Source organism: Petromyzon marinus, unplaced genomic scaffold, assembly GCF_048934315.1.
Source record: "Petromyzon marinus isolate PM22_M1 ecotype Great Lakes invasive population unplaced genomic scaffold, UKy_Petmar_22M1.pri1.0 PM_Scaffold_36, whole genome shotgun sequence".
Taxonomy (NCBI): Eukaryota; Metazoa; Chordata; class Hyperoartia; order Petromyzontiformes; family Petromyzontidae; genus Petromyzon; species Petromyzon marinus.
In genome coordinates, this window is record NW_027423346.1 from 643,318 (window position 1) to 664,073 (window position 20,756).

The 20,756-nt window shown below is 55.9% G+C and overlaps 1 protein-coding gene across 1 annotated transcript in view; it reads right to left on the bottom strand.

The window, feature by feature from the left end:
• Positions 1 to 20,756, bottom strand: part of NHLH1 (nescient helix-loop-helix 1) — a 43,949-nt gene that overhangs the window by 3,300 nt on the left and 19,893 nt on the right. The window contains exons 3-4 of the mRNA XM_076064191.1: positions 18,624 to 18,782; positions 5,970 to 6,123 (exon numbers count right to left, since the gene is read on the bottom strand). Of these exons, the coding sequence (XP_075920306.1) occupies positions 5,970 to 6,123; positions 18,624 to 18,705 (236 nt within the window). The 5' untranslated portion in view covers positions 18,706 to 18,782. The remainder of the gene's footprint in view (positions 1 to 5,969; positions 6,124 to 18,623; positions 18,783 to 20,756) is intronic.

The window sequence follows — 20,756 nt, forward strand, 5'->3', positions numbered from 1 at the left end:
GTCACTGTGTGTGTCACTGTGTGTGTCACTGTGTGTGTCTCTGTGTGTGTGTCTCTGTGTGTCTCTGTGTGTGTGTCACTGTGTCACTGTGTGTGTCACTGTGTGTGTGTGTCACTGTGTGTGTCACTGTGTGTGTCTCTGTGTGTGTGTCTCTGTGTGTCTCTGTGTGTGTGTCACTGTGTCACTGTGTGTGTCACTGTGTGTGTGTGTCACTGTGTGTGTCACTGTGTGTGTCTCTGTGTGTGTGTGTCACTGTGTGTGTCACTGTGTGTGTCACTGTGTGTGTCACTGTGTGTGTGTCTCTGTGTGTGTGTCTCTGTGTGTCTCTGTGTGTGTGTCACTGTGTCACTGTGTGTGTCACTGTGTGTGTGTGTCACTGTGTGTGTCACTGTGTGTGTCTCTGTGTGTGTGTGTCACTGTGTGTGTCACTGTGTGTGTCTCTGTGTGTGTGTCTCTGTGTGTCTCTGTGTGTGTGTCACTGTGTCACTGTGTGTGTCACTGTGTGTGTCTCTGTGTGTGTCACTGTGTGTGTCACTGTGTGTGTCACTGTGTGTGTCACTGTGTGTGTCTCTGTGTGTGTCTCTGTGTGTGTCACTGTGTGTGTCACTGTGTGTGTCACTGTGTGTGTGTCACTGTGTCTCTGTGTGTCACTGTGTGTGTGTCACTGTGTCACTGTGTGTGTCACTGTGTGTGTGTGTCACTGTGTGTGTCACTGTGTGTGTCTCTGTGTGTGTGTGTCACTGTGTGTGTCACTGTGTGTGTCTCTGTGTGTGTGTCTCTGTGTGTCTCTGTGTGTGTGTCACTGTGTCACTGTGTGTGTCACTGTGTGTGTCACTGTGTGTGTCACTGTGTGTGTCACTGTGTGTGTCTCTGTGTGTGTGTCTCTGTGTGTCTCTGTGTGTGTGTCACTGTGTCACTGTGTGTGTCACTGTGTGTGTGTGTCACTGTGTGTGTCACTGTGTGTGTCTCTGTGTGTGTGTGTCACTGTGTGTGTCACTGTGTGTGTCTCTGTGTGTGTGTCTCTGTGTGTCTCTGTGTGTGTGTCACTGTGTCACTGTGTGTGTCACTGTGTGTGTCACTGTGTGTGTCTCTGTGTGTGTCTCTGTGTGTGTCACTGTGTGTGTCACTGTGTGTGTGTCACTGTGTGTGTGTCACTGTGTGTGTCACTGTGTGTGTCACTGTGTGTGTCACTGTGTGTGTGTCACTGTGTCTCTGTGTGTCACTGTGTGTGTGTCACTGTGTGTGTCACTGTGTGTGTGTGTCACTGTGTGTGTCACTGTGTGTGTCACTGTGTGTGTCTCTGTGTGTCACTGTGTCTCTGTGTGTCACTGTGTGTGTGTCACTGTGTGTGTCACTGTGTGTGTCACTGTGTGTGTGTCTCTGTGTGTGTCACTGTGTGTGTCACTGTGTGTGTCTCTGTGTGTCACTGTGTGTGTCACTGTGTGTGTCACTGTGTGTGTGTGTCACTGTGTGTGTCACTGTGTGTGTCACTGTGTGTGTCTCTGTGTGTGTCACTGTGTGTGTCACTGTGTGTGTCACTGTGTGTGTGTGTGTCACTGTGTGTGTCACTGTGTGTGTCACTGTGTGTGTCACTGTGTGTGTCTCTGTGTGTCACTGTGTCTCTGTGTGTCACTGTGTGTGTCACTGTGTGTGTCACTGTGTGTGTGTGTCACTGTGTGTGTGTCTCTGTGTGTGTCACTGTGTGTGTCACTGTGTGTGTCTCTGTGTGTGTCACTGTGTGTGTGTGTCACTGTGTGTGTCACTGTGTGTGTGTCACTGTGTGTGTCACTGTGTGTGTGTCACTGTGTGTGTCACTGTGTCACTGTGTGTGTCACTGTGTGTGTGTCTCTGTGTGTGTCACTGTGTGTGTGTCACTGTGTGTGTGTGTCACTGTGTGTGTGTCACTGTGTGTGTGTGTCACTGTGTGTGTGTCACTGTATGTGTGTCACTGTGTGTGTGTCACTGTGTGTCTCTGTGTGTGTCACTGTGTGTGTCTCTGTGTGTGTCACTGTGTGTGTCACTGTGTGTGTCACTGTGTGTGTGTGTCACTGTGTGTGTCACTGTGTGTGTCACTGTGTGTCACTGTCTCTGTGTGTCTCTGTGTGTGTCACTGTGTGTGTGTCACTGTGTGTGTCACTGTGTGTGTCACTGTGTGTGTCTCTGTGTGTGTCACTGTGTGTCTCTCTCTCTGTGTGTGTCTCTGTGTGTGTCACTGTGTCTCTGTGTGTGTCTCTGTGTGTGTCTCTGTGTGTGTCACTGTGTGTGTCACTGTGTGTGTCACTGTGTGTGTGTGTCACTGTGTGTGTCACTGTGTGTGTCACTGTGTGTGTGTCACTGTGTGTGTCACTGTGTGTGTCACTGTGTGTGTGTGTCACTGTGTGTGTCACTGTGTGTGTGTCACTGTGTGTGTCACTGTGTGTGTCACTGTGTGTGTGTGTCACTGTGTGTGTCACTGTGTGTGTGTATGTGTGTCACTGTGTGTGTGTGTGTGTGTGTCACTGTGTGTGTGTACACTGTGTGTGTGTGTCACTGTGTGTGTGTCACTGTGTGTGTCACTGTGTGTGTCACTGTGTGTCACTGTGTGTGTGTCTCTGTGTGTCTCTGTGTGTGTGTCACTGTGTGTGTCACTGTGTGTGTCTCTGTGTGTGTCACTGTGTGTGTCTCTGTGTGTGTGTCACTGTGTGTGTCACTGTGTGTGTCACTGTGTGTGTGTGTCACTGTGTGTGTCACTGTGTGTGTGTCACTGTGTGTGTCTCTGTGTGTGTGTCACTGTGTGTGTCACTGTGTGTGTCACTGTGTGTGTGTCACTGTGTGTGTCACTGTGTGTCACTGTGTGTGTCTCTATGTGTGTCACTGTGTGTGTCACTGTGTGTGTCACTGTGTGTGTGTGTGTCACTGTGTGTGTCTCTATGTGTGTCACTGTGTGTGTCTCTGTGTATGTGTGTATGTTTGTCACTGTGTGTGTCACTGTGTGTGTCACTGTGTGTGTCACTGTGTGTCACTGTGTGTCACTGTGTGTGTGTCACTGTGTGTGTCACTGTGTGTGTCACTGTGTGTGTGTTACTGTGTGTGTGTGTTACTGTGTGTGTGTCACTGTGTGTGTCACTGTGTGTGTCTCTGTGTGTGTCACTGTGTGTGTCACTGTGTGTGTCACTGTGTGTGTGTGTCACTGTGTGTGTCACTGTGTGTGTCACTGTGTGTGTCTCTGTGTGTGTCACTGTGTGTGTCACTGTGTGTGTGTGTCACTGTGTGTCACTGTGTGTGTGTGTCACTGTGTGTGTCTCTCTGTGTGTCTGTGTGTGTGTCTCTGTGTGTGTCACTGTGTGTCACTGTGTGTGTGTCACTGTGTGTGTGTGTCACTGTGTGTGTGTGTCACTGTGTGTGTGTCACTGTGTGTGTGTGTCACTGTGTGTGTCACTGTGTGTGTCACTGTGTGTGTCACTGTGTAACTGTGTATGTGTGTGTATGTAACTATGTGTATGTTATGTAACTGTGTGTGTGTGTCACTGTGTGTGTCACTGTGTGTGTCACTGTGTGTGTCTCTGTGTGTGTCGCTGTGTGTGTCACTGTGTGTGTCACTGTGTGTCACTGTGTGTGTCTCTGTGTGTGTCACTGTGTGTCACTGTGTGTGTCACTGTGTGTGTGTGTGTCTGTGTGTCACTGTGTGAGTCACTATGTGTATGTGTGTGTCACTGTGTGTGTCACTGTGTGTATGTTACTGTGTGTGTCACTGTGTGTGTGTGTCACTGTGTGTCACTGTGTGTGTCACTGTGTGTGTGTCACTGTGTGTGTGTCACTGTGTGTGTGTCACTGTGTGTGTCTCTGTGTGTGTCACTGTGTGTGTGTCACTGTGTGTGTGTGTCACTGTGTGTGTCACTGTGTGTGTGTCACTGTGTGTGTCACTGTGTGTCACTGTGTGTGTCACTGTGTGTGTCACTGTGTGTGTGTCACTGTGTGTGTGTCACTGTGTGTGTGTGTCACTGTGTGTGTGTCACTGTGTGTGTCACTGTGTGTGTGTCACTGTGTGTGTCACTGTGTGTGTGTCACTGTGTGTGTGTCACTGTGTGTGTCTCTGTGTCACTGTGTGTCACTGTGTGTGTGTCACTGTGTGTGTCACTGTGTGTGTGTCACTGTGTGTGTCACTGTGTGTGTCTCTGTGTGTGTGTCTCTCTGTGTGTGTCTCTGTGTGTGTCTCTGTGTGTGTCACTGTGTGTGTGTGTTACTGTGTGTGTCTCTGTGTGTGTGTCACTGTGTGTGTGTCACTGTGTGTGTCACTGTGTGTGTGTCACTGTGTGTGTGTCACTGTGTGTGTCTCTGTGTGTGTCTCTGTGTCACTGTGTGTCACTGTGTGTGTGTCACTGTGTGTGTCACTGTGTGTGTGTCACTGTGTGTGTCACTGTGTGTGTCTCTGTGTGTGTGTCTCTCTGTGTGTGTCTCTGTGTGTGTCTCTGTGTGTGTCACTGTGTGTGTGTGTGTGTTACTGTGTGTGTCTCTGTGTGTGTGTCACTGTGTGTGTGTCACTGTGTGTGTCACTGTGTGTGTCACTGTGTGTGTGTCACTGTGTGTGTCACTGTGTGTGTCTGTGTGTGTGTCACTGTGTGTGTGTCACTGTGTGTGTCACTGTGTGTGTGTCACTGTGTGTGTCACTGTGTGTGTCTCTGTGTGTGTCACTGTGTATGTGTCACTGTGTGTGTCACTGTGTGTGTGTCTCTGTGTGTGTCACTGTGTGTGTCTCTCTGTGTGTCTCTGTGTCTCTGTGTGTGTCTCTGTGTCACTGTGTGTCTCTGTGTGTGTCACTGTGTGTGTCTCTGTGTGTGTGTCACTGTGTGTGTCACTGTGTGTGTCTCTGTGTGTGTGTCACTGTGTGTGTCACTGTGTGTGTCACTGTGTGTGTCACTGTGTGTGTCACTGTGTGTGTCTCTGTGTGTGTGTCACTGTGTGTGTCACTGTGTGTGTCACTGTGTGTGTCTCTGTGTGTGTCACTGTGTGTGTCACTGTGTGTGTCACTGTGTGTGTCACTGTGTGTGTCACTGTGTGTGTCACTGTGTGTGTGTCACTGTGTGTGTCATTGTGTGTGTCACTGTGTGTGTCACTGTGTGTGTCACTGTGTGTGTGTCACTGTGTGTGTGTCACTGTGTGTGTCACTGTGTGTGTCACTGTGTGTGTGTGTGTCACTGTGTGTGTCACTGTGTGTGTGTGTGTCACTGTGTGTGTCACTGTGTGTGTCACTGTGTGTCTCTGTGTGTGTCTCTGTGTGTGTCACTGTGTGTGTGTGTCACTGTGTGTCACTGTGTGTGTCTTTGTGTGTGTCACTGTGTGTGTCACTGTGTGTGTCACTGTGTGTGTCTCTGTGTGTCACTGTGTGTGTCACTGTGTGTGTCTCTGTGTGTGTCTCTGTGTGTGTCTCTGTGTGTGTGTCTCTGTGTGTGTCTCTGTGTGTGTCACTGTGTGTGTGTCACTGTGTGTGTGTCACTGTGTCTGTGTGTGTCTCTGTGTGTGTGTCACTGTGTGTGTGTCTCTGTGTGTGTCTCTGTGTGTGTCTCTGTGTGTGTCTCTGTGTGTGTCACTGTGTGTGTCACTGTGTGTGTGTCACTGTGTGTGTCACTGTGTGTGTGTCACTGTGTGTGTCTCTGTGTGTGTGTGTCACTGTGTGTGTGTCACTGTGTGTGTGTGTCACTGTGTGTGTCTCTGTGTGTGTCTCTGTGTGTGTCACTGTGTGTGTCACTGTGTGTGTGTCACTGTGTGTGTGTCACTGTGTGTGTGTCTCTGTGTCACTGTGTGTCTCTGTGTGTGTCACTGTGTGTGTGTCACTGTGTGTGTCACTGTGTGTGTCTCTGTGTCTCTGTGTGTGTCTCTGTGTGTGTGTCTCTGTGTGTGTCACTGTGTGTGTCTCTGTGTGTGTGTCTCTGTGTGTGTCTCTGTGTGTGTCTCTGTGTGTGTGTCTCTGTGTGTGTCTCTGTGTGTGTCACCTGGCCGTCGCTCGTCTCCGTCTCCTGCGCTCCTCTCTAGTCAGAGAGCCCCCCAAGGAGCCCCCCAAGGAGCCCCCCAAGGAGCCCCCCAAGGAGCCCCCCAGGGAGCCCCCCAAGGAGCCCCCCACAGGAACCCCTCCATCGCCTCCTCCGCCTGCAAACACAAACACTCACACATAGACACTCACACATAGACACTCACACACACACATACACAGTGACACACACACACAGTGACACACACACAGTGACACACACACACACACAGTGACACACACACAGTGACACACACACACAGTGATACACACACAGTGACACACACAGTGACACACACACAGTGACACATACATACAGTGACACACACAGTGACACACAAAGAGACACACACACAGTTACACAGTGACACACATACACACACATAGTTACATACACAGACACACAGTGACACACACAGTGACACACACACAGTGACACACACAGTGACACACACAGTGACACACACAGTGACACACACACACATAATACACACACACACACAGTGACACACACAGTGACACACACACATACATACACACACACAGTGACACACACAGTGACACACACAGAGACACACACAGTGACACACACACACAGTGACACACATACACACACATAGTTACATACACAGACACACAGTGACACACACAGTGACACACACAGTGACACACACAGTGACACAGTGACACACACAGAGACACACACATACATACACACACACACAGTGACTCACACAGTGACACACACAGAGACACACACAGTGACACACACACACACAGTGACACACACAGTGACACACACAGTGACACACACACACACAGTGACACACACACAGTGACACACACACACATAGACACACACACACATAGACACACACATACATAGACACACACACATAGACACTCACACATAGACACTCACACATAGACACACACACATAGACACACACACATAGACACACACACATAGATACACACACATAGACACTCACACACACATAGACACACACACACATAGACACACACACATAGACACACACACACATAGACACTCACACATAGACACACACACACATAGACACACACACATAGACACACACACATAGACACACACACACATAGACACACACACATAGACACTCACACATAGACACACACATAGACACACACACATAGACACTCACACATAGACACACACACATAGACACACACACATAGACACACACACATAGACACACACACATAGACACACACATAGACACACACACATAGACACATAGACACACACACATAGACACACACACATAGACACACACACATAGACACACACACACATAGACACATAGACACACACACATAGACACACACACACATAGACATACACACATAGACACACACACATAGACACACACATAGACACACACATAGACACACACACACATAGACACACACACATAGACACACACACATAGACACACACATAGACACACACACATAGACACACACACACACATAGACACACTCACATAGACACACACACACATAGACACACACACACATAGACACACACACACATAGACACACACACACTCACACACATAGACACACACACATAGACACACACACAGAGACACACACACATAGACACACACACATAGACACACACACATAGACACACACACATAGACACTCACACATAGACACACACACATAGACACACACACTCACACATAGACACACACACATAGACACTCACACATAGACACACACACATAGACACACACACACATAGACACACACACACATAGACACACACATAGACACACACACATAGACACACACACACATAGACACACACACACATAGACACTCACACATAGACACACACACATAGACACACACACATAGACACACACACACATAGACACACACACACATAGACACTCACACATAGACACACACATAGACACACACACATAGACACACACACACACATAGACACACACACACATAGATACACACACATAGACACACGCACACACATAGACACACACACATAGACACACACACATAGACACACACACACATAGACACACACACATAGACACACACACACACATAGACACACACACATAGACACACACACATAGACACACACACAGATACACATAGACACACACACATAGACATAGACACACACACATAGATACACATAGACACACACACATAGACATAGACTCACACACATACATAGACTCACACACACACAACAACAACAACAACCGCCATTCGCCACTAAGTGGCGGTGACGTCACCACGAGGCTTGTGCCAGGCTATGTGCACCCTGAGGCCACGTGAAGTGTCGAACGCCCGCTGGCAGGAGGTCACGGGGCAGACCCAGCAGGTGCCACGGGTCGACTGACTGAGATCACTGAGATGACTGGCTGAGATGACTGGCTGATGCACCACCTGTGCCCCCTACTGTGCCAACCTGCTGTGCTTTAGCCCCCCGGCGCTCCGCTTGTTGTTGTGAGCGTCGCTCCTCCGCCCTCCGTTGTTGTTGGAGGGCGACTGCCTCCAACTGCCCAGTAGCATCCTTCACGAGCCTCCTCCACAGAGGTCGATCTTGACACCGCTGGTACCGGTCATCGGCATACATAACGTGGTTGAGCAATAGGGAGCCATCCCTTGACCGCACCCGGGCATCGATCAGCCTCCCATTATATCTGTACCATATGGAAATTCCTCCGGTACAGCCATCAAAGGCTTCACGAACTACGTGGTCAAATTAGATGTTAAATAATGTGGGAGCCAGAGGACATCCCTGTCGCACCCCAAGGTGGACAGGGAATGGCTCCGACTCCCGGCCACGTAGTTTTACCCGGGCCCGCTCACCATCATGAAGGTCCTTAATGATCGTGAGCAGAGGGTCAGGTACTCCAAAAGCACGAAGAACAACCCAGAGCCCAGGCCTACTGATGGTATCATAGGCCTTGACCACGTCAATAAAACAGATATGTAGGTCTTGCTGGAATTTCCTACACGTCTGCTGTAGCAGACGGACAGAAAATATGGCATCTGTGCAGGACCGCCCTTTCCTGAAACCGCATTGGGGCTCCGCAAGCCTCTCCTCAGCGTGCCTGGCAAGGCCATGTTGAATAATCCTTGCCAGGACCTTTCCTGGCACACTGAGGAGTGAGATGCCCCTGTAGTTGTTACAGACTGTTGTTATGATGTCATGTAGGGCAGTCTGTGCACAAACGCCACCCTCCCTCAGCATTTCGCTTGGGAGATCATCTCTGCCCGGTGCCTTTCCTGGTCTCAGACTCCGGATCGCCTTCAGTACTTCATCAACAGATGGCACCTCAGCCAGCCACTCACAGGGGGTGACTTCTTCCAATATTTGAGGCACTGCAGCCTCAGCAGGGTCATCCCCACTTTGTGCCACGATGTTTTCCTGGCTTAGGGATTTCCCCTCCCCCAGGATCTCACAGAAATGCTCAGCAAATCTGCAAACCTGTTCCTGGGGGTCAGAGATTGGATCACCATTCTTTCCCCTAATGATGGTAATAGGTGTGGCGCTGCAGGTTAATTTTTTGATGGAGTTAAATAGAGATTTGTGATCACGGGCCACTGAGGCAGACTCCATCTCCTCAGCAACCCGCGACCACCACCCATCCTTGCAGCGCCTCACGGCTCTCCGAACCTCCGAGCGAAGGCTGCGGTAAGCCTCCTCATTCTCTGACGTGGGATTCTGTAGCCGATGACAGTGGGCCTGTTGCTTTTTCTCAATTATCCTGAACATCTCCTCTGTCAGCCAGGGTCTCTGGGGAGGTCTGGACCGCGTACCCAAAGCAGCCATTGCAGCTGCATGAGTCACAGTCCTAAACCTCGCCCATTTTCCCTCGACATCAGGAGGAGTCGGGGACGATGCCAACCCCAGCCGCAAGCGATGATGGAATTCTCGCTTGCAACTTTCATCAGATAACTGAGACCAGGCCACTTTATGTTGGAATGGGGTCCTGGGTGTACACCCACCACCGGAGTGGAAGAATGGCAGGTGCATCTTACAGATGACTAGTCGATGGTCAGAGGGCTGATCAGCTCCACGGTAGGTCCTGGTGTCAAGGACATGGGCTCGCATCCGCTGGTCCGTCACTATGTAGTCCAGCAGATGTTCTTGCTTGGACCCGGCATGCATCCACGATGTTGTGTGGATGCGCCGATGCCGGAACAGTGTGTTGTTAATTACAAGCCCATGGGCTGCACAAAAATCTAGCAGCCTCCTACCGTTGTTATTGAGCTGATCTGGCCCATGCCCTCCAATCACTCCAGACCAGGTGCCAGCATCATGACCAACTCGGGCATTGAAGTCACCCAACAAGATGACTCTATCCCGAGGGGCCACTTTAGCCAGCACCTGTGACAGGAGGTCATAGAAGGCATCTGACTCATCAGCTTTGCCTGCATCCCTCCACGGATGTTCGTCTTCGGTGGGGGCATAAGTAACCACGACCACCATTCCTCGCCTCCGGTTGATGGGAAGGCGAGCCCAAAGTAGCCTGGGGCTTACAGCTTCCCACACCTCACCGCCACGCTCCCACGCCCCCTTCATTCTTTTGTTCAGAAGAGCCACACCCTGTTGTTTGGCAGTCTGCTGCCCCGAGTAGAGGACTGTCCTCCCCTCATGGTGGCAGGAGCCAGAGCCGGTCCACCGGACCTCCTGAATGCCACATAGATCCAGGCGGTACCGGTCCAGCTCCCGACAGAGGAGTGGCAGCCTCTCCTCCGCAGTGAGCGTTCGAACATTCCACGTGGCCACCCGTAGTGGCTTTTCGTTGTTTCTGGAGGAGCCCCGAGGGTAGAGATTCAATCTCCTGGCTCCGCCAATTGGGGTTTGGCCAGGAGACGTCATAGACGCCTGGCCCCCCGGGGCCTCCAGCACAAGCTTATTAGTTAGATATTTCAGTTTAATTCGTAGTTTAGTGGTAATTAATTGAAGGAGGAGGGGTTACCAGCCCCTCGCACCCGTCCAGAGCCCCGGTTTAGCCCCTGTGGTGGTCACATATGCCATGAGGGGAGCTTAGTTAAGATATTTGACACTCACGCAGATACACAAACACACAGACAGACAAACACACAGACACACAAACACACAGACAGACAAACGCACAGACACACACTCTCTCTCTCTCCCCGTGTCTCTCTCTCCCTGTCTCTCTCTCTCACCCCGTGTCGCTCTCTCAGCCTGTGTCTCTCTCTCCCCGTGTCTCTATCTCCGTGTCTCTCTCTCTCCCCGTGTATCTCTCTCCATGTCTCTCTCTCCCCGTGTCTCTCTCTCCGTGTCTCTCTCTCTCCCCGTGTCTCTCTCTCCATGTCTCTCTCTCCCCGTGTCTCTCTCTCCGTGTCTCTCTCTCCCCGTGTCTCTCTCTCTCCCCGTGTCTCTCTCTCCATGTCTCTCTCTCCCCGTGTCTCTCTCTCCGTGTCTCTCTCTCTCCCCGTGTCTCTCTCTCCATGTCTCTCTCTCCCCGTGTCTCTCTCCGTGTCTCTCTCTCCCCGTGTCTCTCTCTCCCCGTGTCTCTCTCTCCCCGTGTCTCTCTCTCCCCGTGTCTCTCTCTCCGTGTCTCTCTCTCTCCCCGTGTCTCTATCTCCCCGTGTCTCTCTCTCCGTGTCTCTCTCTCCGCGTGTCTCTCTCTCCGTGTCTCTCTCTCCCCGTGTCTCCCCATGTCTCGCCGTGTCTCTCTCTCCCCGTGTCTCCCCGTGTCTCTCCCTGTCTCTCCCCGTGTCTCTCTCTGTCCCCGTGTCTCTTTCTCTCTCCCCGTGTCTCCCCGTGTCTCTCCCGGTGTCTACCCCCGTGTCTCTCTCCCGGTGTCTACCCCCGTGTCTCTCTCTCCCGGTGTCTACCCCCGTGTCTCTCTCCCCGTGTCTCTCTCCCCGTGTCTCTCACTGTCCCGTGTCTCACCCGACAGAGTCTCCGGCTCCACATGTCCCGGTGGCTGTACCGGTGTCTCTCTCCCCGTGTCTCTCTGTGTCTCCCTGTGTCTCTCCCTGTCCCCGTGTCTCTCTCTCTCCCCATGCCTCTCTCTCTCCCCGTGTCTCTCTCTCCCCGTGTCTCTCTCCCCGTGTCTCCCCGTGTCTCCCCCGTGTCTCTCCCTGTGTCTCCCTGTGTCTCTCCCTGTCCCCGTGTCTCTCTCTCTCCACCGTGTCTCTCTCCCTGTGTCTCTCTCCCCGTGTCTCTCTCTCTCCCGGTGTCTCACCCGACGGAGTCTCGGGCTCCACGTGTCCTGGCGGCTGTCCCGGTGTCTCTCTCCCCGTGTCTCTCTCTCCCCGTGTCTCTCTCTCCCCGTGTCTCTCTCTCTCCGTGTCTCTCCCCGTGTCTCTCTCCCGGTGTCTCACCCGACGGAGTCTCGGGCTCCACGTGTCCTGGCGGCTGTCCCGGTGTCTCTCTCTGTCCCTGTGTCTCCCGGTGTCTTTCTCTCCCCGTGTCTCTCTCTCTCTCCCCGTGTCTCTCTCTCTCTCCCTGTGTCTCTCTCTCTCCCCGTGTCTCTCTCTCCCCGTGTCTCTCTCTCACCGTGTCTCTCCCTGTGTCTCTGTCCCGGTGTCTCACCCGACGGAGTCTCGGGCTCCAGGTGTCCTGGCGGCTGTCCCGGTGTCTCTCTCCCCGCGTCTCTCTCTCCCCGTGTCTCTCTCTAACTGCGTCTATCTCTCTCCCCGTGTCTCTCCCCGTGTCTCCCCGTGTCTCTCCCCGTGTCTCTGTCCTCGTGTCCCTCTCTCCCCGTGTCTCTCCCTGTGTCTCTCTCTCTCTCCCCGTGTCTCTCTCTCTCCCCGTGTCTCTCTCTCTCCCCATGTGTCTCCCCGTGTCTCTGTCCCCGTGTCTCACCCGATGGAGTCTCGGGCTCCACGTGTCTCTGTCTCCCGGTGTCTCTCTCCCCGTGTCTCTCTCTCCCCGTGTCTCTCTCTCCCCGTGTCTCCCGGTGTCTCTCCCCGTGTCTCCCCGTGTCTCTCTCTCTCTCCCCGTGTCTCTCCCCGTGTCTCTCCCCGTGTCTCTCTCTCCCTGTGTCTCTCTCTCTCTCCCCCTGTGTCTCCCCGTGTCTCTCTCCCGGTGTCTCACCCTACGGAGTCTCGGGCTCCACGTGTCCTGGCGGCTGTCCCGGTGTCTCTCTCCCCGTCTCTCCCCGTGTCTCTCTCTCTCCGTGTCTCCCGGTGTCTCTCCCCATGTCTCCCCGTGTCTCTCTCTCTCCCAGTGTCTCTCCCCGTGTCTCTCCCCGTGTCTCTCTCTCCCCGTGTCTCTCTCTCTCTCTCCCCGTGTGTCTCCCCGTGTCTCTCTCTCTCCACGTGTCTCTGTCCCAGTGTCTCACCCAACGGAGTCTCGGGCTCCACGTGTCCCAGCGGCTGTCCCGGTGTCTCTCTCCCCGCGTCTCTCTCTGTGTCTCTCCCCGTGTCTCTCCCCGTGTCTCTCCCCGTGTCTCCCCGTGTCTCTCCCCATGTCTCTCCCCGTGTCCCTCCCCGTGTCTCTCTCTCCCCGTGTCTCTCTCTCACCGTCTCTCCCCGTGTCTCTCTCCGTGTCTCTCCCCGTGTCTCTCCCCGTGTCTCCCCGTGTCTCTCCCCATGTCTCTCCCCGTGTCTCTCCCCGTGTCTCTCTCTGCCCGTGTCTCTCTCTCCCCGTCTCTCCCCGTGTCTCTCCCTGTGTCTCTCCCCATGTCTCTCTCTACCCGTGTCTCTCTCTCTCCCCGTGTCTCTCTCTCCCCGTCTCTCCCCGTGTCTCTCCCTGTGTCTCTCCCCGTGTCTCTCTCTCCCTGTGTCTCTCTCTCTCCCCGTGTCTCTCTCTCTCCCCGTGTCTCTCTCTCTCCCCGTGTCTCTCTCTCCCTGTGTCTCTCTCTCTCCCCGTGTCTCTCTCTCTCCCCGTGTCTCTCTCTCTCCCCGTGTCTCTCTCTCTCCGTGTCTCTCTCTCTCCCCATGTCTCCCCGTGTCTCTCCCTGTGTCTCTCCCCTGTCTCTCTCTCCCCGTGTCTCTCCCCGTGTCTCTCTGTCCCCGTGTCTCTCTCTCCCCGTGTCTCTCCCTCTCCCCATGTCTCTCCCCGTGTCTCTCCCCGTGTCTCTCTCTCCCCGTGTCTCTCTCTCCCCGTGTCTCCCCGTGTCTCTCCCCGTGTCTCTCCCCGTGTCTCTCTCTCCCGTGTCTCTCTCTCCCCGTGTCTCTCTCTCCCCGTCTTTCCCCGTGTCTCTCTCCGTGTCTCTCCCCGTGTCTCTCCCCTTGTCTCTCCCCGTGTCTCTCTCTCCCCGTGTCTCTCTCTCCCCATCTCTCCCCGTGTCTCTCCCTGTGTCTCTCCCCGTGTCTCTCTCTCCCCGTGTCTCTCTCCCCGTGTCTCCCCCCGTGTCTCTCTCCCCGTGTCTCTCCCCGTGTCTCCCCGTGTCTCTCCCCGTGTCTCTCCCCGTGTCTCTCCCCGTGTCTCCCCGTGTCTCTCCCCGTGTCTCTCCCCGTGTCCCTCCCCGTGTCTCTCTCTCCCCGTCTGTCCCCGTGTCTCTCCCCGTGTCTCCCCGTCTCTCTCCCCGTGTCTCTCCCCGTGTCTCTCCCCGTGTCTCCCCGTGTCTCTCCCCGTGTCTCTCCCCGTGTCCCTCCCCGTGTCTCTCTCTCCCCGTCTCTCCCCGTGTCTCTCCCCGTGTCTCTCCCCGTGTCTCTCCCCGTGTCTCTCCCCGTGTCTCCCCGTGTCTCTCCCCGTGTCTCTCCCCGTGTCTCTCACCGTGTCTCTCTCTGCCCGTGTCTCTCTCTCCCCGTCTCTCCCCGTGTCTCTCCCTGTGTCTCTCCCCATGTCTCTCTCTACCCGTGTCTCTCTCTCTCCCCGTGTCTCTCTCTCCCCGTCTCTCCCCGTGTCTCTCCCTGTGTCTCTCCCCGTGTCTCTCTCTCCCCGTGTCTCTCTCTCTCCCCGTGTCTCTCTCTCTCCCCGTGTCTCTCTCTCTCCCCGTGTCTCTCTCTCTCCCCGTGTCTCTCTCTCTCCCTGTGTCTCTCTCTCTCCCCGTGTCTCTCTCTCTCTCCCCGTGTCTCTCTCTCTCCCCGTGTCTCTCTCTCTCCGTGTCTCTCTCTCTCCCCGTGTCTCCCCGTGTCTCTCCCTGTGTCTCTCCCCTGTCTCTCTCTCCCCGTGTCTCTCCCCGTGTCTTTCTGTCCCCGTGTCTCTCTCTCCCCGTGTCTCTCCCTCTCCCCGTGTCTCTCCCCGTGTCTCTCCCCGTGTCTCTCTCTCCCCGTGTCTCTCTCTCACCGTGTCTCCCCGTGTCTCTCCCCGTGTCTCTCTCTCTCCCCGTGTCTCTCTCTCCCCGTCTTTCCCCGTGTCTCTCTCCGTGTCTCTCCCCGTGTCTCTCCCCGTGTCTCTCCCCTTGTCTCTCCCCGTGTCTCTCTCTCCCCGTGTCTCTCTCTCCCCATCTCTCCCCGTGTCTCTCCCTGTGTCTCTCCCCGTGTCTCTCTCTCCCCGTGTCTCTCTCTCCCCGTGTCTCTCTCCCGGTGTCTCACCCGACGGAGTCTCGGGCTCCACGTGTCCCGGCGGCTGTCCCGGTGTCTCTCTCCCTGTGTCTCTCTCCCCGTGTCTCTCCCCGTGTCTCTCCCCGTGTCTCTCCCCGTGTCTCTCCCCGTGTCTCTCCCCGTGTCTCTCTCTCCCCGTGTCTCTCTCTCACCGTGTCTCCCCGTGTCTCTCCCCGTGTCTCTCCCCGTGTCTCTCTCTCCCCGTGTCTCTCTCTCCCCGTCTTTCCCCGTGTCTCTCTCTGTGTCTCTCCCCGTGTCTCTCCCCTTGTCTCTCCCCGTGTCTCTCTCTCCCCGTGTCTCTCTCTCCCCGTCTCTCCCCGTGTCTCTCCCTGTGTCTCTCCCCGTGTCTCTCTCTCCCCGTGTCTCTCTCTCCCCGTGTCTCTCTCCCGGTGTCTCACCCGACGGAGTCTCGGGCTCCACGTGTCCCGGCGGCTGTCCCGGTGTCTCTCTCCCTGTGTCTCTCTCCCCGTGTCTCTCCCCGTGTCTCTCCCCGTGTCTCCCCGTGTCTCTCCCCGTGTCTCTCCCCGTGTCTCTCTCTCCCCGTGTCTCTCTCTCCCCGTCTCTCCCCGTGTCTCTCCCCGTGTCTCCCCGTGTCTCCCCGTGTCTCTCTCTCCCCGTGTCTCTCTCTCCCCGTCTCTCCCCGTGTCTCTCCCCGTGTCTCTCTCTCCCCGTCTCTCCCCGTGTCTCTCCCTGTGTCTCTCCCCGTGTCTCTCTCTCCCCGTGTCTCTCTCTCTCCCCGTGTCTCTCTCTCCCCGTCTCTCCCCGTGTCTCTCCCTGTCTCTCTCCCCGTGTCTCTCTCTCCTTGTCTCTCTCTCTCCCCGTGTCTCTCCCTGTGTGTCTCCCTGTGTCTCTCTCTCCCCGTGTCTCTCCCCGTGTCTCTGTCCCGGTGTCTCACCCGACGGAGTCTCGGGCTCCACGTGTCTCTCTCTCTCTCTCCCCGTCTCTCTCTCCCCGTGTCTCTCTCCCTGTGTCTCCCCGTGTCTCTCTCTCTCCCCGTGTCTCTCCCGGTGTCTCCCCGTGTCTCTCCCCGTGTCTCTGTCCCGGTGTCTCACCCGACGGAGTCTCGGGCTCCACGTGTCCTGGCGGCTGTCCCGGTGTCTCTCTCCCCGTGTCTCTCCCTGTGTCTCCCGGTGTCTCTCTCTGTCCCTGTGTCTCCCGGTGTCTCTCTCTCGCCGTGTCTCTCTCTCCCCGTGTCTCACCCGACGGAGTCTCGGGCTCCACGTGTCCTGGCGGCTGTCCCCGTGTCTCTCTCCCCGTGTCTCTCTCCCCGTGTCTCTCCCCGTGTCTCTCCCCGTGTCTCTCCGTGTCTCTCACTGTGTCTCCCCACGTGTCTCTCTCCCTCCCCGTGTCTCACCCGACGGAGTCTCGGGCTCCACGTGTCCTGGCGGCTGTCCCGGTGTCTCTCTCCCTGTGTGTCTCTCTCTCCCTGTCCCCGTGTCTCTCCCCGTGTCTCTCCCCGTGTCTCTCTCCCTGTGTCTCTCTCCCCGCGTCTCTCTCTCTCCCCGTGTCTCTCTGTCTCTCCGTGTCTCTCTCTCCCCGTGTCTCTCCCCGTGTCTCTGTCCCCGTGTCTCCCTCCCCGTGTCTCACCCGACGGAGTCTCGGGCTCCACGTGTCCTGGCGGCTGTCCCGGTGTCTCTCTCCCCGTGTCTCTCTCCCTGTGTCTCTCTCCCTGTGTCTCTCTCACCCTGTGTCTCCCCGTGTCTCTGTCCCGGTGTCTCACCCGACGGAGTCTCGGGCTCCACGTGTCTCTCTCTCTCTCTCTCTCCCCGTCTCTCTCTCCCCGTGTCTCTCTCCCCGTGTCTCTCTCCCTGTGTCTCCCCGTGTCTCTCTCTCTCCCCGTGTCTCTCCCGGTGTCTCCCCGTGTCTCTCCCCGTGTCTCTGTCCCGGTGTCTCACCCGACGGAGTCTCGGGCTCCACGTGTCCTGGCGGCTGTCCCCGTGTCTCTCTCCCCGTGTCTCTCTCCCCGTGTCTCTCTCCCCGTGTCTCTCCCCGTGTCTCTCCCCGTGTCTCTCTCCCCGTGTCTTTCTCCCCGTGTCTCTCTCCACGTGTCTCTCTCTCTCCCGGTGTCTCACCCGACGGAGTCTCGGGCTCCACGTGTCCTGGCGGCTGTCCTGGTGTCTCTCTCCCCGTGTCTCTCCCTGTGTCTCCCGGTGTCTCTCTCTGTCCCTGTGTCTCTGTCCCGGTGTCTCACCCGACGGAGTCTCGGGCTCCACGTGTCCTGGCGGCTGTCCCGGTGTCTCTCTCCCCGTGTCTCTCTCTCTCCCCGTGTCTCTCTCCGTGTCTCTCTCTCTCCGTGTCTCTCTCTGTCCCCGTGTCTCTCTTTGTCTCCCGGTGTCTCACCCGACGGAGTCTCGGGCTCCACGTGTCCTGGCGGCTGTCCCGGTGTCTCTCTCCCTGTGTGTCTCTCTCTCCCTGTCCCCGTGTCTCTCCCCGTGTCTCTCCCCGTGTCTCTCTCCCTGTGTCTCTCTCCCCACGTCTCTCTCTCTCCCCGTGTCTCTCTGTCTCTCCGTGTCTCTCTCTCTCTCTCCCCGTGTCTCTCTCTCTTCCCGTGTCTCTCTTTGTCTCCCGGTGTCTCACCCGACGGAGTCTCGGGCTCCACGTGTCCTGGCGGCTGTCCCGGTGTCTCTCTCCCCGTGTCTCTCTCCCTGTGTCTCTCTCCCCGTGTCTCTCCCTGTGTCTCTCTCCCCGTGTCTCTCTCTGTGTCTCTCCCAGTGTCTCTCTCTCCCCCTGTGTCTCCCTGTGTCTCTCTCTCCCTGTCTCACCCGACGGAGTCTCGGGCTCCACGTGTCCTGGCGGCTGTCCCGGTGTCTCTCTCCCCGTGTCTCTCTCTCTCCCCGTGTCTCTCTCTGTGTCTCTCCCCGTGTCTCTCCCCGTGTCTCTGTCCCGGTGTCTCACCCGACGGAGTCTCGGGCTCCACGTGTCCCGGCGGCTGTCCCGGTGTCTCTCTCCCGGTGTCTCTCTCTCGCCGTGTCTCTCTCTCTCCCCGTGTCTCTCTCTCTCCGTGTCTCTCTCCCCGTGTCTCTCCCCGTGTCTCTCTCTCCCCGTGTCTCTCTCTCTCTCCCCGTGTCTCTCTCTGTGTCTCTCTCCCTGTGTCTCTCTCTCCCTGTCTCACCCGACGGAGTCTCGGGCTCCACGTGTCCCGGCGGCTGTCCCGGTGTCTCTCTCCCCGCGTCCTGCGGCGACGTCAGCATCATGGCTCCAGGCCTCCTCCCGACAGCGGCACGGCAGGGGTCTACAGAGGCTCCCAGAGCCAGCGGGAGACTCCGGGAGCCTACCGGTGACTCAGTCAGTCAGTGAGTGACTCAGTGAGTGACTCAGTGAGTGACTCACTCAGTGAGTGACCCAGTCAGTGAGTGACTCAGTGGCACGGCAGGGGTCTACAGAGGCTCCCAGAGCCAGCGGGAGACTCCGGGAGCCTACCAGGGGGCTCGGTGAGTGAGTGACTCAGTGAGTGACTCAGTGAGTGACTCACTCAGTGAGTGACCCAGTCAGTGAGTGACTCAGTGGCACGGCAGGGGTCTACAGAGGCTCCCAGAGCCAGCGGGAGACTCCGGGAGCCTACCGGTGACTCAGTCAGTCAGTGAGTGACTCAGTGAGTGACTCAGTGAGTGAGTTAGTGAGTGACTCAGTGAGTGAGTTAGTGAGTGACTCAGTGAGTGACTCAGTGAGTGAATCAGCGGCACGGCAGGGGTCTACAGAGGCTCCCAGAGCCAGCGGGAGACTCCGGGAGCCTACCGGTGACTCAGTCAGTCAGTGACTCAGTGAGTGACTCAGTGAGTGACTCACTCAGTGAGTGACTCAGTGAGTGAGTTAGTGAGTGACTCAGTGAGTGACTCAGTGGCACGGCAGGGGTCTACAGAGGCTCCCAGAGCCAGCGGGAGACTCCGGGAGCCTACCGGGGAGCTCGGTGAGTGAGTGACTCAGTGAGTGACTCAGTGAGTGACTCAGTGAGTGACTCACTTAGTGAGTGACCCAGTCAGTGAGTGACTCAGTGGCACGGCAGGGGTCTACAGAGGCTCCCAGAGCCAGCGGGAGACTCCGGGAGCCTACCGGTGACTCAGTCAGTCAGTGAGTGACTCAGTGAGTGACTCAGTGAGTGAGTGACCCAGTCAGTGAGTGACTCAGTGAGTGACTCAGTGGCACGGCAGGGGTCTACAGAGGCTCCCAGAGCCAGCGGGAGACTCCGGGAGCCTACCGGTGACTCAGTCAGTCAGTGACTCAGTGAGTGACTCAGTGAGTGACTCACTCAGTGAGTGACTCAGTGAGTGAGTTAGTGAGTGACTCAGTGAGTGACTCAGTGGCACGGCAGGGGTCTACAGAGGCTCCCAGAGCCAGCGGGAGACTCCGGGAGCCTACCGGGGAGCTCGGTGAGTGAGTGACTCAGTGAGTGACTCAGTGAGTGACTCAGTGAGTGACTCACTTAGTGAGTGACCCAGTCAGTGAGTGACTCAGTGGCACGGCAGGGGTCTACAGAGGCTCCCAGAGCCAGCGGGAGACTCCGGGAGCCTACCGGTGACTCAGTCAGTCAATGAGTGACTCAGTGAGTGACTCAGTGAGTGACTCACTCAGTGAGTGACTCAGTGAGTGAGTTAGTGAGTGACTCAGTGAGTGACTCAGTGGCACGGCAGGGGTCTACAGAGGCTCCCAGAGCCAGCGGGAGACTCCGGGAGCCTACCGGTGACTCAGTCAGTCAGTGACTCAGTGAGTGACTCAGTGAGTGACTCACTCAGTGAGTGACTCAGTGAGTGAGTTAGTGAGTGACTCAGTGAGTGACTCAGTGGCACGGCAGGGGTCTACAGAGGCTCCCAGAGCCAGCGGGAGACTCCGGGAGCCTACCGGGGAGCTCGGTGAGTGAGTGACTCAGTGAGTGACTCAGTGAGTGACTCACTTAGTGAGTGACCCAGTCAGTGAGTGACTCAGTGGCACGGCAGGGGTCTACAGAGGCTCCCAGAGCCAGCGGGAGACTCCGGGAGCCTACCGGTGACTCAGTCAGTCAGTGACTCAGTGAGTGACTCAGTGAGTGACTCACTCAGTGAGTGACTCAGTGAGTGAGTTAGTGAGTGACTCAGTGAGTGACTCAGTGGCACGGCAGGGGTCTACAGAGGCTCCCAGAGCCAGCGGGAGACTCCGGGAGCCTACCAGGGGAGCTCGGTGAGTGAGTGACTCAGTGAGTGACTCAGTGAGTGAGTTAGTGAGTGACTCAGTCAGTGACTCAGTGAGTGACTCAGTGGCACGGCAGGGGTCT